We start from the raw sequence: 19,751 nt of genomic DNA on the forward strand, positions 1-19,751 counted from the left end.
TTGCACAGGAACCTACTAGAATATCATACACTCAGCTCTTGAAACATGCATATCCCCCTTCACACATAACTTCCTTCACACATAAGCAAAAAAATTAAAAATAAAAAAATACATCCAAACACACAGCCACAAAAAGCGTTGGGTTTTTCAAACATTCATTTTATTATCATGGCACTATCAACACAATTTGAGACCACAATTGTCATATACATAAAGAAAAAACAGATTCATCATACCTATTGTCAATAGAGCCTATCTTTCCAGCTATCATTGATTACCTGTTATTAATCTTGATGAATCCAAAATTAAAATCCAGTAAGATTTAGTGGGGTCATGTTCAAATTGATTTGAAACGTTGTTGAGTAGGTTGATTTGACATTAAGGAAGTAAAAGTCATGCTCCTAACATAGATTTTTTTTTTAATTTGCTACCTGTCAAACAAAGGATTTACAGTACGTGACATTTGGTTGCTCAATTCTCTATACTGGGCCTTGGGTGATTCAATAATTACTAGTAAAAAACAAACAAACACTTTAATCTGTCAAACTCTTGTCATGTAGGATTTACATAGCTTGTAGCAAGTAAAACTGTTTTCAGCAAATTCTACAGGATGGTGAGTGATTTTAATCCAGCAAAACATGTAATGGAAAGTTAAAGGGCTGTAGATTTAAACAGTGCTCAGTAATGGTCTGGCTCTTTAAAATATTTGCACTAAAAATATGATGCAGTACATGTACACCATTTTTTTCAGACCTTAACAATTTTAAACTGAGAAATAACTACATCAGAAAAAAAAACATTTAAAAAACTTTTATAACATAAACCTACTTCAAATAACTTCTTATTTTTTCCCCCAACAATTTCCTCTCTGTTGTAACACTCCACAATAATAAATTCAAAATCAAACATCAAAGTTAGCTTTTTAAAGAACTAATTGATTGATTGATTGATTGATATTGATAAATTCACTGATTGATTGATTTTTGTAAGTCGCGAGAGTCATCTAATATTAGGGTTAAAGGAGTAGTTCACTTTTCAAAAAACTTTTGCTGATTATTTACACACCCCCATGTCATCCAAGATGTCCACGTCATTCTTTCTTCAGTCGAAAAGAAATGAAGGTTTTTGATGAAACCATTCCAGCATTGTTCTCCATATAATGCACTTCAATGGGAAATGGTTCAAGGTCCAAAAGACACTTTCAGTACAAACTGCAAACTTTTCAAAGGGCTTTAAACAATTCCAGATGATGAATAAGGGTCTTATCAAGCGAAACGATCGCTCATTTGAAAAATAAATAAAAAAGTTTTACGTTTTATAAGCTGAAATGCTTGCCTTGCTCTATTCTGTGACGCACGTTTGTGACTCTCTTATTCGAACTCGTTCATCAAAATGAACGACTCTTTTCGTTCGTTCTTTTCGAATATTTTTCTGAGTCAATTCGTTCGTTGTATGAACCAATTGACTCCGAAAAAGATTTGTTCATTTTGGTGAACGAGTTTGAACAGGAGAGTCACAAACGTGCATCACAGAACAGAGCAAGGCAGGCATTTGAGCTTATAAAACGTAAACTTTGTCATTTATTTATTAAATGAGCGATCGTTTCACTTGATAAGCCCTTTAAAGCCCTTTGAACAGTTTGCAGTTTGTACTGAAACTGTCTTTTGGACCTTGAACCACTTGGTTCCCACTGAAGTGCATTATAAGGTGAAAAATCCTGGAATGTTTTCATGAAAAACCTTCATTTCTTTTTGACTGAAGAAAGAAAGACATGGATATCTTGGATTACATGGGGGTGAGTAAATAATCAGCAAACGTTTTTTCAACTACTCCTTTAATTCTGTGAACATGACAAACAGTATTAGGCCAATAAGGTATCTGGTTATGAAGAACTTCTGTGTGCATTTTGAATTTGGACAAATAAACAGGCCTATGAAATTTCAACAAAACAAAATCTGTTGTATTGGGGTGTGTTGAGCTGTGCACAAAACAGGTTTTTCCTTTATTCCTGTTCAGTCCTTTCAGTAACTGAAACAAAGAAGTAGAGAGAGAGAGTGAGTGGACTAAACAAATTAATTATATTGAAGAAATTGTGTGGTCATGCACACATCTTGAATTACGGGAAAATTTAAACTGGAAAAGTCACTCTTTGAGAAATAAATCATGTACATGCATGTTTGTTTGTTTTTAATTATGTTTTGGGGCATTTTCACGTTCATTAGATTTAGGAGACAGGAAGGCATAGGGGAGATGTGAGGGGCCCAGAGGACTATGGCTCCAACGTGTATGTTAGTGTTTGTGAATACATTTAATCCATAATATGTTTTAAAATATAACTCAACATACATTTTTCTGATAATGACTCATAATTAAACCCCAGATAAAGTCACTTGAGGATGAATTGCAATCACAAGTTAATCACAAGTTTGCTGCTTCGGTATTTGGAAATTATTTTTCCACACCTTTCTATGGTATGCTGGCAAACAATGATAAGCATTTCACAAGCTTTAAAGGCTTTTATTGGCAAAGGCTTTCAATGTATGCCAAGAGCCAAAATTTACCCCTTCTTCATAACCTCTGTAATTTATGCTGGCATTGTGTATTTATGGGAGTGTTTTCAGGTGGAATTACGAGAGATGGGGCTGTCAGATTTTCCTTACACGAACATTGTGGCCACAATAATGCACAATATCAATTAGGGGTGTAACGATACCCTTATGTCACGATTCGATACATATCATGATACGATATTATTGCGATACTCCAAGACATATGATAAAAGGTTAACAAAAAATGTACTGTTGATTAAAATACTAAATTTGATATTACAATGTGGATTTTAATGAATAGGTTTTGGACAAGGACAATGGTGACACCAGAATAACAATATTCATGATTCTGAAGCTAAAAATCGGTCACTGACAAGATATATTTAAAATAATGTTGGCCACTTTTTACAGGTAACATAAGATATTTGGCATTATCAGGACCCATTGCACAAATATTCCCCCATTGCATTATTATACATTATATTCAAAGTTATATAGTAGTTTAATGTAGTAATGACACTAAAACTCTGAAAACTTGAATTTTTTTCTCACACACAGTAATTTCTATTTTGGGGGAACTATCCACGAGACATATTGTCACTATCCACGACACGTATTGTTACATTTTTGTATTGCGATCAGTGTTGTGCAAGTTACTTCCAAACTGTAATACATTAGGTATTACTTGTTACTGTTATTTAAAAGTAATTCATTACCTTACAATATTACTGTCTCAGAATTGTAATGCGTTACATTACTCATGTATTACTTTTGAGTTACTTTCACCAAAATAACTAAGTAGAACTTAACTTTGGGCTGTAACGATATGTAATATGAAACCGAAATCGCGATTCGCCACACGACTCAGATCCACGAACCTACAGAATCGCGACACACCTCTTCCAACTCCAGCGTTATTCTCCTTACCGTCCATATCCAATGCTGCCTTATCTTTAAATTATGCTATTAGTATTATTTGAAGTTAACATTATAAAATACGTAGACCTACACCACAAAACTAGTTGAGGATAAATTATTTAAAATTGGGGAAGTCCAGCATTATGGACATGATGACATTTGCAGTCAAAACTTGAAATAAAAATTCTCAGAAAATACATGTATTGAAACGTATATAGGCTCCTTCCTTAAAGGACTCCAGACATTAGACAAATATCAGTTTTATTTTTAATATTAGGGAAAAGACACACATTCATGCATGACAAAAAAATAGGAGGCAAAATATATTTTTTGTAATTCTGTTAATTACACTGCGCAAATCGGATGAGGAAGGGTTGGCTCTCAAGTCTCCATAGAACTTAAAATATTCATTTTATTTTAGTTTTCGTGTTCGTGTTCGCATTTATGAGGAAAAAACAATGTTACAGACGCGACCGCTCTGAACTGGCACTAAAAGACTGCTTTAAAACTTTCACATAGTCTGTTGCCTTTAAGAAGTAAAAGCAGACAATACACTGTAATACAACTGTAATACAAGCCCCACTGAACATGTAACGAGTAAAATATTACTGAAAAATGATTAGTAATGCCTTACACTACTGCGTTACAGCAAAAACTAATATGTTACTGTAATGTATTACTTTTGTAATGCGTTACTCCCAACACTGATTGCGATATATTGTGGCACGATACAGTGATGTGAATAAGTTTGGACACCCATGCTAAAGTTGCCTAAAAAGAGGAAGAAAAAATCATCTTTTGGATATTGATCTTAATGCCTTAATTAGAAAAATGAGGAAAACTCCAACCTTTAAGGACACAAATTTTCTTTGTGAATGAATAATGGATCATAAATAAACAAATAAATGTTTTTCCTTAAAATAAAGGGTGCATAACTCAGGACACCCCTATGTTAAATTCCCATAGAGTCAGGCAGATTTTTATTTTTAAAAGCCAGTTATTTCATGGATCCAGGATAATATGCATCCTGATAAAGTTCCCTTGGCCTTTGGAATTAAAATAGACCCACGTCATCACACACCTTCCACCACACCTAGAGATTGGCATGGGGTACTTTCCATAAGATCATCTTTCAATGCAAATCAAACCAGCTATTAGGCTAACTGAAGTAAAACCATGCCAATCTCTAGGTGTGGTGGAAGGTGTGTGATGATGTGGGGATATTTTAATTCCAAAGGCCAAGGGAACTTTATCATGATACATATTATCCTGGATCCATGAAATAACTGGCTTTTAAAAATAAAAATCTGCCTGACTCTATGGGAATTTACCATAGGGGTGTCCTGACTTATGCACCCTGTATTTTAAGGAAAACACATTTATTTATTTATGATACATTATTCATTCACAAAGAAAATTTGTGTCCATAAAGGTTGGAGTTTTCCTCATTTTTCTAATTAAGGCATTAAGATCAATATCCAAAAGATGATTTTTATTCCTCTTTTTAGGCAACTTTAGCATGGGTGTCCAAACCTATTCACATCACTGTATCGTGCCACAATATATCGCAATACAAAAATGTAACAATACGTGTCGTGGATAGTGACAATATGTCTCGTGGATCTGACAAATTCCATGAGGGCATTATTGTGATCAGATTGGTTGCCCTGTAATAGGGACAACAGGGCTGTGTCGTCTGAGAACTTTACCAAATAGCTGTTCTCCCAAGATGACCTGCAGTAGTCGGTGTATAATATAAACAGCGAGGGTGAAAGCACACAGCCCTGAGGAGAGCCTGTGCTTGACACGATGACAGATGACTTTTTACCATTTACATGTACCTGCTGCCTTCTATTTGTTAAAAAATATAAAACTAATAATAAGATCTGCTCGGGTAACTTAAAATGTGAGGCTAATCGTTCGATTAGGATATGGGGGTTCCTTTCTGTTAAAAGTTGAACTAAAGTCAGCAAATAAAATTCTTACATTTGAGGCAGGTTTCTCAAGATGTTTATACACCCTGTCAAGAATGAAAAGCTTTGCATTCTCTACCCCCTTGCCCTCTTAATATGCAAATAAGTAAATAAGTGTGCAAGGAGAACCAGCTTGTTCACGTTGGTCGGGAAAAGGGCGCTCCTTGATTTATTGGCAATGAAACAAGCTAATAACACCCCTAATAACAATAACTCTGGTTCATTTTCTCGCCTAGGGTCCCACAATCTTCCATAGTGAAAACGAATTAAGTAAGTTAAATTCTCTGATAGAGGTCGACCAATATAATTTTGTTACATATATGTTAAGTTTGATGATTAACAGCTTTTGAACTTGGCACTTGAACTTATTTACTTTATTTACTTTTTACGTCCCTGATGTTGTGGATCATTTTTCAGCTTAACTTATTCTGAAGACATAAAATATTTTGAAACGAATCAGCTCTTTGGAATATTAATAATCAATAATAACTTCTTATTATTAATTATGAATATTTGGTTCAGTTAATTGGATTAACTTGATGTGGTTGAATTTATATTACAATTAGCCACTTTTCCACTGGCCAGGGCGAGCACAGAGACCCGAAAATCATGACTCACCGCACTCCTGTAAAATAAATCGCTATACAAATATATCAGACGCTAGTCTTTATTTACAAACACCACACGCGGCTATTGACTGACCATGAACAGGTAACTTAGCCTTACGTTTTTCATTCGTTAATGTCTCACGGTCTTGCTGTTTTTTGTTTGTTTTACAATTAAAACTAAAAGTATGTTGTAACACAAGCAGAGAGGTTTTTTTCAAAGGCGTGTTTCATTGCCAATTAATCAAGGAGCGCCCTTTTCCCGACCAACGTGAACAAGCTGGTTCTCCTTGCACACTTATTTACTTATTTGCATATTAAGAGGGCAAGGGGGTAGGATGCAAAGCTTTTCATTCTTGACAGGGTGTGTAAACATCTTGAGAAACCTGCCTCACATGTAAGAATTTTATTTGCTGACTTTAGTTCAGCTTTTAACAAAATGCAGCCCCATATCCTAATCGAACGATTAGCCTCACATTTTAAGTTACCCGAGCAGATCTTATTATTAGTTTTACATTTTTTAACAAATAGAAGGCAGCAGGTATATGTAAATGGTAAAATGTCATCTGTCATCGTGTCAAGCACAGGCTCTCCTCAGGGCTGTGTGCTTTCACCCTCGCTGTTTATATTATACACCGACTACTGCAGGTCATCTTGGGAGAACAGCTATTTGGTAAAGTTCTCAGACGACACAGCCCTGTTGTCCCTATTACAGGGCAACCAATCTGATCACAATAATGGCCTCATGGAATTTGTCAGATGGTGTGAGGATAGCTTCCTTGACTTAAATGTGTCAAAAACTAAAGAAGTAATCATAGATTTTAGGAAGCATAGTGAAGAACCGAAATCAAGTGTAGTACACAATGATAAGGTTCAAATAGTTCAAACATACAAGTACTTGGGCACAGTGTTTGACTCACAACTGAAATTCAGTGAGAACACTGATAGCATTATTAAGAGTGTAAACCAAAGAATATACTTACTGAGGAAGCTTAACTCTTTTGGGGTCTGTAAAAGAATTTTAGGTAACACTTTATAATAACTGCACGCTATTAATCATTAGTTAAGCATGAGTAAACCGTTAATTCATCATTTATAAAACATTAATAGACATTAATATGCAGTTTATAAATATAGCTATACATGCTTTTTTCTTGATTTATAAGCATATCTACACTCTCAGAAAAAAAGGTGCCAAAGCTGTCACTGGGGCGGTACCTTTTCAAAAAGTACACTTTTGTACCTAAAGGGTGCATATTGGAACCTTCATGGTACACTTTTGTACCTAAAGCGTGCATATTGGTACCTTCATGGTACATATTTGTACAATTATGGTACCAATATGCACCCTTTAGGTACATAAGTGTACCTTTTTGAAAAGGTACCGCCCCAGTGACAGATTTTGTACCTTTTTTTCTGACAGTGTATAATGCGTTTAATGATTGTATTTTCATACTTTGTTAATGATCAATTAATAATTTCTAAATGAAGTATAGCATTATTTACAAACCAGTTGCTTAAGAGTTGTCAGACATTCATAAGATCACTTTGAAAGTGTAAGTAAATGTAGTAAATACAGGTAGTTATAAAGCATTTAGTAGTGGTCAGTTAACTATTTTTGTGAGCTAATCTAAAGTGAGGACTATTCATGCTTTGTAAAGCATTTATAAAGGTGATTTAAAGACTCGTCAATCTTCTAAACAGTAAAATGTAACAAACACAAAGCAGTGATACAGAACATGGAAATATTTAACAGCCTTTAAAAATGCTTTACAAGGCATGACTAGTCCTCACTTTAGATGAGCTCACGAACATAGTTAACTGACCACTACTAAATGCTTTTTAACTACCCAAATTAACCCTTAATTACAGCATTAATACATGTTAATAAAGCATTTATTAACACATTAAGTAACCATCACTATATGTCTGAATAATAAGATGTATGAATGTACATTTAAATAGTTTATTAATCATTTACTTACTCGCTCTAAGTAATCGTATGAGCCACTGAAAACTCTTAAATAACTGGTTCATAAAAAATGCAATTCTTCATTTAGAAATGATAAATTGATCATTAATAAAGGATGAAAATACAATTATTAAACAAATTATAGATATGCTTTAAAATCAAGAAGAAAGCATTTATAGCTGTATTTATGAACTGCTTATTAATGTCTATTAATGCTTTATGAATGATGAATTAATGGTTTACTCATGCTTAATGATTATTAGCGTGTAGTTATTATAAAGTGTTACCAACATTTCTAATATTAATAATATATCTTTATAATACAATAATCATTATTATTGTTATATATTATTATAATTTATTATTTATTATTATTATTATTATATATTATTATAATTTTTAGGATTTTTGATGAATAGAAAGTATTTTATACCATTATAAATGTCTTTACTGTCACTTCCGATCAACTTAATCTTAAAAGCGTATTGACCCCGAACTTTTGAATGGTAGTGTACACAGTAACACAAAAATAAAAACGCAAACAAATGTGCATTGTCGCAGCTTAGAAACACTCACAACAATTCCATAATTAGATCAGGTATGCCCAACATGAGGATCAACAAAAACCAGGGTCAGCTTTGATTTTTCCATAACTTCCTCATGCTATAGTACATAAAAGTCCACAGCGACACTGACTCGGATTTTACGGGGAAATGAAAACCCACGTGTGTAGACGTGTGAAGCAGAAACCCACACACAAGCAGAAACACCCACACACCGTACATATAATTAAAACAGAGCAGGTGGCCACTGGAATGTCACCCATCTGCACTAGCACATTTATTCAATACAGATGCAGCTGGTACTTGCATCCAACTTCTCTGTCTCACCTCAAGAAAGAATGGTTGTCATTTGACATGAAAAGGCGCATGACAAGACTGCTAATTATTTATGACCTTTTTTTGTTTTGTGGAATATAAAATAATACATTTTGAAGAATGTTGGTAACCGAACTATTTTGACTATGAATAAAAATAATGAGGCGTTTCTCAAATTACCTTTTATGTTCCACAGAAGAAAGTCATACAGGTTTGAAACGTCATAACAGAACTAACCCTTTATTACCCATCATTAATCTCATGTCATTTTTTAATTGTAATTGCAGTGTAAATGCATTAATGCCACCTCTGGGCTGCAATAAACTATGGAATGCTTTTTTAAAGAGCCCCTATCATGGATTTTTAAAAATGACTGTTCATATGGTGTGGAATATACAGTAGCTCTAAGGGAATGAAAACATCCTGCAAAGATTTATATCTGAAAGTGCACCGTATATAAAGTTATTGTCTTTCAAAAGTGAGAGTCGACTCTGAGTCTATGAAATGAATTGTTTTTGAAACGAGTCATTGGCTGTTACATCGTGACGTAATTCCTAATCTAAGCTACGCGCGGCTGCGCAGAAAATAATAAAATGCCACGCAATGAGTGACGCGAAATGTGTTGCGAAATCCACTTGATTGTAGTTTAAGTGAGAAATAATTTCAGTGCTCTGGTCAACCGCTGTTTACAGGTTTCATAGAAAGAGAATGATGTGAGCACGTGGGATTGGTGAGCACGTGTGTGCGGACCAAAGCTCAATACGAGAGGCGACGAGAAACACAAAGACGTGTTGATTAAAGTGGTGGAAATAACGGTTGACGGGCACAGAACGGTAACAATTAGACACCCACCCATGTGCAAACTCAAAATACATCACTAGTTTAAATAGATGTTTTTGTGTGTGTGGGAGTTTCAGTCATAGCTACTATAAAAGAGTTCACATATTCACTTTCCCTGAAAATATTTCGCTATTAGATCTATTTAAATACTTCAGTTTGTTTTCATATTATAATAACATAATAAACAATTTGAAGCATTTAAACTGATATATTGTATCACTTAAAATACTTCAATTCGTTTTTTTATATTATATTGAGCCTATATTTTATTATATTATAAGCCTAAACAAAGAATCTCACAAGGGTATTGTTTACGGGTCATTGCCATTAAAAAGTTTGAAACCCCCTTTTTTACCAAGACGTCTTACTTGGTAAAGACTGTACAGTTAACAGCACTGTAAAAACAATATATCAGGTAACCTTAAATGTGCTTCATTTAGTGATTTCTTAATTAACTGGCTATTTTTCAAAAATACGATTTAATACCAATAAGTTACATCAAGGGGCAAATAAAATAGAAATGACAATTTAAGATACAATATAAAAGTTACAACTGAATGTTGAAACCATTGTGTTTCTACGTATGCGGTACAGGTCAGGTATAAAGAATATTTTTGCTCACGTGACGAAAAATGTCCGCCCAATAGAAAAATTATAATTAGAGGGAAACATTGCTTGGATCCTGCTTTTTGCTTCCTGCTCTGCATTGTAACAGCAATAAAATCATGTAATTTAAAAAAGACCTACAATAAACACCCCACCACACTCATACAATACAAAAGGGGTATTAAAATTAAAATAAAAATATTTATGATATACTAACACATTTAACAGCCAATGAACACCTTTTTTTTGAACACCTTTCAGACTTGTATATTGTCAACTGCCCCATCAAGTATGAGGATATTTAAACCCATAAATCATCACTCATCAAGATTTAAATATCATTGAGTTTGGCATGTGTGACAGTGACACCACACCCTCACTAGTTGTATAGTTTAATCATGTCTAATCATGTTATACTGTATAATCGAGCAGCTAGTCGTAAAATCATAATCACTAATATTTTGGTCAATATTGAAATCACGATTATTTTACATGATTATTGGTGGGCGATATGATCAGTCTTATTTCAAGGTATGAGAAATTTTAAATATCAGTGAAATGTCACAGTTATCGATACTTCATTAAAAACTACTACTATGTTAATTGAAAGTAAGTCCTCAAAACAGAAGACAAGTAAAAACATTCAACAATACAATAAGAACAAAGCAACTAAATCGTGTATTATTCTTTCAGGAAGATGTACTAACTGTGGTGTTCAGATAAGTAATAGCCTGAATAAATCGAATGTCAAATAACACTGCATTTTCTTACTGTATAATTAAATACTGACTAAACCTTATTAAAGCTACTTAATTTATTTAGTCAAGATGAGTGAAGGACTTTCCTTTGTCTTTTGTTGTTTGATTATCAACAGGTTTATTAGACTGTTGTCACTTTAAGACCGAATATCAGGATACAATATAAACTGTTAAATGCGTGTTTTCTTTCTTAACTTTCTTTCTACTTTCCATTCTGGAACATGTTGCCAAATGAGTTTAAAGCAGTATGTGAAATGTGAAAACCAGAACAGCACGTACACTCACCTAAAGGATTATTAGGAACACCATACTAATACTGTGTTTGACCTTTCGGCTCAGAACTGCCTAATTCTACGTGGCATTGATTCATTAAGGTGCTGAAAGCATTCTTTAGAAATGTTGGCCCATACTGATAGGATAACATCTTGCAGTTGATGGAGATTTGTGGGATGCACATCCAGGGCACGAAGCTCCTGTTCCACCACATCCCAAAGATGCTCTATTGGGTTGAGATCTGGTGACTGTGGGGGCCATTTTAGTACAGTGAACTCATTGTCATGTTCAAGAAACCAATTTGAAATGATTCAAGCTTTGTGACATGGTGCATTATCCTGCTGGAAGTAGCCATCAGAGGATGGGTACATGGTGGCCATAAAGGGATGGACATGGTCAGAAACAAGGCTCAGGTAGGCTGTGGCATTTAAACAATGCCCAAATGGCACTAAGAGGCCTAAAGTGTGCCAAGAAAACATCCCCCACACCATTACACCACCACCACCAGCCTGCACAGTGTTAACAAGGCATGATGGATCCATGTTCTCATTCTGTTTACGCCAAATTCTGACTCTACCATCTGAATGTCTCAACAGAAATCGAGACTCATCAGACCAGGCAACATTTTTCCAGTCTTCAACTGTCCAATTTTGGTGAGCTCTTGCAAATTGTAGCCTCTTTTCCCTATTTGTAGTGGAGATGAGTGGTACCCGGTGGGGTCTTCTGCTGTTGTAGCCCATCCGCCTCAAGGTTGTGCGTGTTGTGGCTTCACAAATGCTTTGCTGCATACCTCGGTTGTAACGAGTGGTTATTTCAGTCAAAGTTGCTCTTCTATCAGCTTGAATCAGTCGGCCCATTCTCCTCTGACCAGCATCAACAAGGAATTTTCGCCCACAGGACTGCCGTATACTGGATATTTTTCCTTTTTTACACCATTCTTTGTGATACCCTAGAAATGGTTGTGCTTGAAAATCCCAGTAACTGAGCAGATAAAATAATAAAATAAATTACTTAGACCGGCCCGTCTGGCACCAACAACCATGCCACACTCAAAATGTCTTAAATCACCTTTCTTTCCCATTCTGACATTCAGTTTGGAGTTCAGGAGATTGTCTTGACCAGGACCACACCCCTAAATGCATTGAAGCACCTGCCATGTGATTGGTTGATTAGATAATTGCATTACAGAGAAATTTAACGGGTGTTCCTAATAATCATTTAGGTGAGTGTATATTTAAATATGTTTGTTTTAATTAGTTATGGTATTCATGCCAGGGTTGGGAGCATCCTTAAAGTCATTTAGGTTTGTATTTGTATGTGTATAAATGACATGCTGTTTTAGCTTTTTTCTATGATTAGTAGTTTTATATTTGTATTTTTTTTTTTTTTTTTAGAAAAACCTTTCTTGAGACTCGAGACACAAATTTAAATTTGGCTTATTTTCCATTTTTTGTTTGTTTTTTAGTACTGTCCCTATTTAAATAACAGTATAAATAAAATAAACTGTATGTTCCCTTAAGTCAAAACCCCAAACGGCACTTTGACTTTTTGTGTGTTGGCTATTAGACCGTTTAGGCATGCATCCTAATACTTTGCATATGAGCGTTCGGCTCCGTTTCGGTGCGCACACAGAAAGCCACCTGGTGACCAGTGTTTCTTTTGGGGATTAATGTGCTTTAATTTGATTTAATATCAACCACTTCCTCAGGTTTAGCAACAAAAGACTGCATTTCACAACACTCACTTATTTGCCTGATTTGGATGTGTGAAAAGTTCAGGCTTTTAGGGAGGAACGAAAGCACACTAATGTGAAAGAAAGCAAGGTGTGCAGGATATAATGCAGCAGAAAACAAATACTTGTTTGACCTTTATTATCTTGTTATCAGTTACGATTAATTACACATCCCTAGCTGCTAGGGAAGCCACTCCCGGGCATTAAAATTAACACGAATGCCAAGAACTTGTTCAGGAGTTACAGGTACACAGTGTACCGGCACAATGCATGCTTTATCTGATTTGAGGGTATTTGGTACATGCCTTTGTGCGTGTTGTTCTACAACACACATGCCTTCAGAGTGCACATGAGGGCATTAAACATGCATTGTTTTATGTGCGTGTGTGACAGTTGTCTGAATCTGTATCACCTGTCATTATAATAGGTAGACAGCAGGCTTTGGACCTCAGAAGAATCCGGTCTAGTCAGAGGCAGCAGAAGGTTTCTGGTCTGGGTGGATGACGGCATAACTGTATTAAAAAAAGTAGACAAAGAACACTTTTAAGAAACCACGTATTCAGCGACTTTGCTGTTGCTATGAACTGTTATGCTATAAGGCTGTGGCTGAGCTGGTTAAAGTGTAAAGCCTTGTTTATACTCGACGTGTTGGCATGAGCGTAAAGGTGCACACGGCAAAAATGACATGATTTTAACAGCACGCACCTCTGAATCCGCTAGACACCTTTAACTACACACAAATTAATAAATAATAATATTTAATTTTGTATGGCAAGTTGCAAGTTGGCATTAAATATTTAATAATACATAATTTTGGTTAGGGCGCCTTGATCGTGTGCCAGATAGGTGATGTGTATAATTAGTGTAGGTTAGGGGTGGGGTATTTTTGTTTATTTCTTTTCTTTGGTTCGTCCAGCTCTCCCCTTTCTCCCTTAAATTTGTTTATCATTTACATTATTACCGTGACAAAAATAAAAACACAGTTTGTACGGTATTTGGAATTTGTCTCCTTTTCTCGCACCACGACTCCATTCCTCTTTTGCTGGCATTTGTGGGTCTGAGCAGGGGGTTATCAGGTTCCCCTCCCTTTTTGGGGGCTGGAACGTAACATGAATAAAAATATTGTTTTTATATTTTTTTCACTGGCTTTGTAAACTCTTCGTGATCGACTTAAATGCTTCCAAGATTGGTTTGGGGTTGAGAGGGGTTGGTGACTACTGTAACGTTAACAATACTATTTTACAGTCAATAGTCCTAATCAGCTGCTTGTCAAAGCCATAACACAGCGAGGGAGAAAAATTAAGTTACATGAAACAATCCAACTACTTATTGTACACCACTGACAAGGACAAAGTCACTACTCACGGTGTCTATGACTAGCTTCTAGCTCTTTCAAGGTATGAACGAAACACATTCTGTAGCGTTGTTTGTTCGCTGTCGGCTACGGTAGAAACATGACGTCACAATATGTCGACCTTCATAGAAGGGGGTGCCCGCGGTTATGTAGATATAAATGTCTCATTCTAAGGTAATAAAAACATTACGGTTCATTGAGTAAGGTCTTTATACACTACTGAAAACATAGTTATGGATCTTATATTGCATTTTTGTCATTTTGTCATTGAACCTTCAATGTACATTTTACAGTTCTGTTAGCTTGAGAGATATTGTGAAAATTGTTCATAAAAATATTAAGATGTGCAAATATTTTATTTTGTCAAATATATATATATATATTTCTTTACATGAAAACATCTAAAATATATTAATAAACATAAGTAAATATTAAAAATAATGATAATAAATATAGTGTTATATGTTTTATGGCATATTGCAGCGTTTATTATAAATTTATCCAGGCACTTTTTTTTTAAACTCACATGCCCTCAAAACATTTTCTTGTTTGAGAATATTTTGTTTTGCAGAAGTAAGAAAGTCATATGGATGTCATAAGGGCACTAACATAGGCAGTTATTGAACACATTATTGCCTTTTTTATATAGGTGTTGTGGATTTAGGCTTTATTAATCAGTCAACCCATCATGATCCACACACATTGCTTTCCCTTTGTCTCTAGGCTCTTTCTGTTGTGGTATGATCACAGAACGACAGTCTAAAGATGCTATTGATAATATGACATACACAACATATTGTCTCTCACTTCAATGGCTTTGTAAGCCACACAAGCAATATGAAATGAATAGCCTGACGGCACGTCTGGCTTCGCGCTCGATTTACCTGTCGGTCAACTTACACCTCTGAAAAGGATCTCCACCCTACAAGGTGGGGTGATTGCAGCGAATGTGCACTATGCTTAAATTAGTGACATAATATGTCTGCTAAATTCAAAAGAAAGGTAGTATATGTATTTTCAGGACGTGTGTTATGCATAACAGAAGATTCAATCAAAATGTGCAGCCACATCTTGATTGCATCACCTAGTGTGTCTCCATTTGTGTTTAAAATATACATTTTAGAGTGAATAATAGCTCTTCAAAATAATTAAATTATATTATTGGCAGAAAGGAAATTAAGTAAAAAAAAAATAAATAAAATAATATGAAGCATAAGGCTTTAGATTAAAATTATACAGTTAGTCCAACATTATCAAACTGTTTACAATACATACTTTTTGCAATGAACGATTCTGGAGCATTAAATTATTTTGCAATGGCAATAATTTATTTTAATAATAATACATGTGCTATTAGCCAGCAGTCTCAATTTTTCTTTAATATTTGTATGTATTATGTAAAATATGATTCGTTTGATTGTAAATATTAACAATAATAATGCAAAATTGAAAATGTCATTTTACCATTAAATTATTTTTGGTTACAGTGTCGTGGGATTTTTAAATAAATGTTTACTCAATCTTTTGTTTGGAGTTGTTTGGATCTAGTCAGCAAACTAATTTTTTTTTTTTTCCAAATTACAGTTTATGCCTGCATATTTTTGAAACGATGCTGCTAAAAATGGCTTTAATCATAACATACAGCTCTCTAAGACGCTTTCTTCCTGAAACAGAGCCAATGTCAGCAAACCCAAATATACAAGAATTATACAAAAAAAAATTATTTTCAAAATATAACATATGGACAATATCTTAGAATAAGGGATGATAAAAAACCTTATTGACTTCTGACATTCACGGCTCTTACCCATTTCATGGTAGCCTTGTTTTAGAGTCACGGCCACAGTTTTCTTTGCAGACGGTTCCTCGATCTTCATGAGCTCATCACAGCAGTGTTTCCACTGACCTACATAGAACAGTACAGGTTTTTAGTTATTTCGTTTGACTGTGAGTGCATTATTTTAAATGCTCGAGGATGCTTAAAGTAAATAAGGGTTCTAGTGTAACTGAAAACATACAAAAAGTCATAAAACGGCTCATAAAAAAAACATTCTTGCACGCCATGTAATAAATACCTAGCATGAAAGTGCTTAAAAAATGCAGAAGTTTGCATAGATGCTTTTTGAGAGGTACCTGCTTGTGTCTACATATTTGTGTAAGATATGTATTGTATTTCAAGCATTCAGGAACAATATGTTAACTTAGAGTAAGAACAGAACACCTTATATTTATCGTGACTTCACACCAAACAGACTTTCCAGATCTGCTTTCCAAACTGATGACACATAAGCCACTAGACAAGGATATAAAACGGGGCAAAAAAAAACAATGCAGAAAGGACTTCTTTCGGCAAACAATAACAATCTCCTGACATCATTGCAGAGAAACCAAAGCTGACTGTACAGAAACCAGACAGATTAACTGCTGTAACGTACACATCCTTCTCTTTTCAAAACATGGCAGTTGTGTAACACCTCTTAAAACAATCAGATATAAATACAATATGCAGAACGTGCAATGTACCTATTCCAGTTTATTAAACAAACAATAATCATATTCAATGTTGGAATTCAGTGCAAAGGAAGTCTTTTGAACATGAATGTCAGAGGAAAATATTTTCCACATTCAAAAAGGCGTTATTATTCACTAGGGGTGTGTCATGTGAATTTACAAATGTTACATACATAGTGTGTAAATAAATAATAATTATATTTTTTTAATGAATCACACATAATACTTCGGAAGTTATACAATAAGGCATGTGTTTAATTCTGCTTGTCTTCATTTCTATTGTTTAGTGAAACAATGTTAACAAACCCACCCATTTCTATCAACTACTGTCAAATGGGAACAAAGAAAGTGTTGTTCTCTGTGACCTGATTCTGTGATAAATCTATCTATGAATTGAGTTAGGAAATACAGGCCAAACTGAGGTAGAAATACACAAATAGTATACATGTTTGTCATATTTTTAAGTAATGTAAAAAGAATGTAAAAAAAAATGCTACAGTAAAAAAAGTAACTGCTTAACCTTAACCTATGTGTATATAAAATATATACTATACTTTAAAATACAGTACAAAATTGGACTTTTGAAGGAAGAATTATGAATTTCATATAACCTACAGTGAAAATCTGACAATGTACTCACAAAAAATCTTTGTTTTTAACATTTATTGTTTAAAAAATATATTAAATAATTAATTAAACAGTCATCTTATAATGTACAGGATGGAATATAGCAGCACAACTAGCTAAATACCCCCTTTAGGACTAAAATTAATTTTTGTTTCCACCACAAAATTAAATAAAATAAAACAGGTAATTGCAACTTTACTCACAATTCTGATTCTATTTCTTGCAATTGTGAGTATATATCATGCAATTCAGACAACAATTCTCAGAATTTTGACTTATAAACTCACAACTGCGAGAAATAAAGTCAGAATTGTGATATATAAGCTCGCAACGGTGAGAAAATAATCTTGCGAATTTCTCGCAAACCAAAGTTTATATGTCCTAATATGTGTCACAGTTGTTTTCTGTTTAGTTTGTTTTCATTGAACTTGTTTAATGACTTTCACTTGACTTTTCATTGGACTATTTCCTTGAAAACTTCCTTGTAAAATTGTGTTATTCCAGTAGTGTACTACTAAAACCGGTTTACGTCTAATGATGAATTATCTCCGTTGATCAAACATTTTAATACATCCACCCACATCTATCTGTGTTTCTCTTTTGTTCAAGAATATAACTTGGTTTCCAAGATGCCAAAATCTGTTGAGTGAAGGGTCACATTGCACGGTTGGCTAACTGGCAATATGTTTGTTTCTTTTTGAATGTGGCAATAGTGAAATCATTGTGGGCGAAATGGTATTTGGAATCAAAAGGAAAGTTCAAAAGTGAATCTCTAAGAGTGTTAGAATTGAAAAGAATTCATTTGATTCCTTGTGATACAACAGCAATAATCTTAAAATATGACTTTTATGAATAACTCCATTAAATAATCAATTGACGATATTTGAAAAGAATAGACACGCAAAATGGATTGCTATGAAATTATCTAATTGATTGACAACACTTTTTTTATTTGTATAAAACTTAATCTGATTTTGTGATTTAGAAGTAACACTCCAAATTCTAGATCACTCATTGTTTGTATTGCACTCTTATATTTCAAGTGACTTATACATTCAGGAATGCAAAGCAGTGCTGAACAAGTATGCCATTGTTCTTTGTTTTAGGTCTTGGCATTAGTTTTGGGGAAGATTTCTTATGAATGCAGTTCCTGAATAAAATTCATATATTGACAGCCAACGAATAATGAATCCATTTCATAATCGCTTATGCTTATTCTTTTCAGATATTGTCCATCACAATTATTTAATGGAATCATTCATTCTTTCTTTCTAAAATCGAGCCTTTTCTCTCTTTTTAAGACTTTGCAAGAGTAATTCATGTTTTTATATCATCATGCTTAGACCACTGAACTGAGAAATGAACTCCACTTCCTTGGCCTGTCTCTAGTTGGTCCAATATGCGTCAACAAGTAATGGGCCACTCATATTACTTCTGTGTTAGCATCATTACTGTTGCAATGTTTTAATAATAGGTTTTAATGCATCCAAACTGCTGTTGCAGTTTTAATAGTACTATATAAATAAACTAAACTTGAAAGTTGAAATTGATTTTCTGTGAAGCAAAATAGTTAATTCTGTTTCATTATTTGATCAATTTAAATTATGGGATGGATTAATGCTCCATTGTTTCACAGGCAATTCTTGATATTTGAAAAACAAGTCTTGCTAACTTATCTAGTACAGTTTCATGCATATCTGAAGGGGGAGAGGCAGAGTTATAAGGCAATAACTCATTTTCATTCTATGATCATGAGGTGAAAAGTTTACCCTTTATTTCGATTGTCCACTTTAGACGTTCTACTAGAAGTTACTTTGCAACTGAAGAGTTCAGATGCAAAAGCCTCTAAGTGCCATTTGAAATTTTCTTGATAATTTTTATTAAGCTTGTATATTTAAGTTCAGTGATTTCACTTAAATGGCAATGATAATTACCTATTAATTGTTATTTAAGTGAAATTACTGAACTTAAATATACAAGTTTGACAAAAGTCATCATTAAAGAAGAAAATTTAAAATGGCATTTAGAGGCTTTTGCATCTGAACTCTTCAACTACATGTCAACTAACTCTCATCAGAGTATTAGTAGACAGTAGTAAACTTTTAGCTTAAGGTTTGGGTTAGTAGAATAAGTTTACATGTAGTTACAAAGTTGT

The 19,751-nt window shown here is 34.1% G+C and overlaps 1 protein-coding gene across 1 annotated transcript in view; it reads right to left on the reverse strand.

Annotated features, from left to right (window-relative positions):
* Positions 1 to 1,745: 1,745 nt before the first annotated feature.
* The window catches only part of rtknb (rhotekin b), a 32,432-nt gene continuing 14,426 nt past the window's right edge, over positions 1,746 to 19,751 (reverse strand). The window contains exons 11-13 of the mRNA XM_039688357.2: positions 16,266 to 16,364; positions 13,517 to 13,616; positions 1,746 to 2,028 (exon numbers count right to left, since the gene is read on the reverse strand). Of these exons, the coding sequence (XP_039544291.2) occupies positions 2,022 to 2,028; positions 13,517 to 13,616; positions 16,266 to 16,364 (206 nt within the window). The 3' untranslated portion in view covers positions 1,746 to 2,021. The remainder of the gene's footprint in view (positions 2,029 to 13,516; positions 13,617 to 16,265; positions 16,365 to 19,751) is intronic.

Source organism: Pimephales promelas, chromosome 19 (genome assembly GCF_988280905.1).
Source record: "Pimephales promelas chromosome 19, fPimPro1.hap1.1, whole genome shotgun sequence".
In the NCBI taxonomy this organism is placed as follows: domain Eukaryota; kingdom Metazoa; phylum Chordata; class Actinopteri; order Cypriniformes; family Leuciscidae; genus Pimephales; species Pimephales promelas.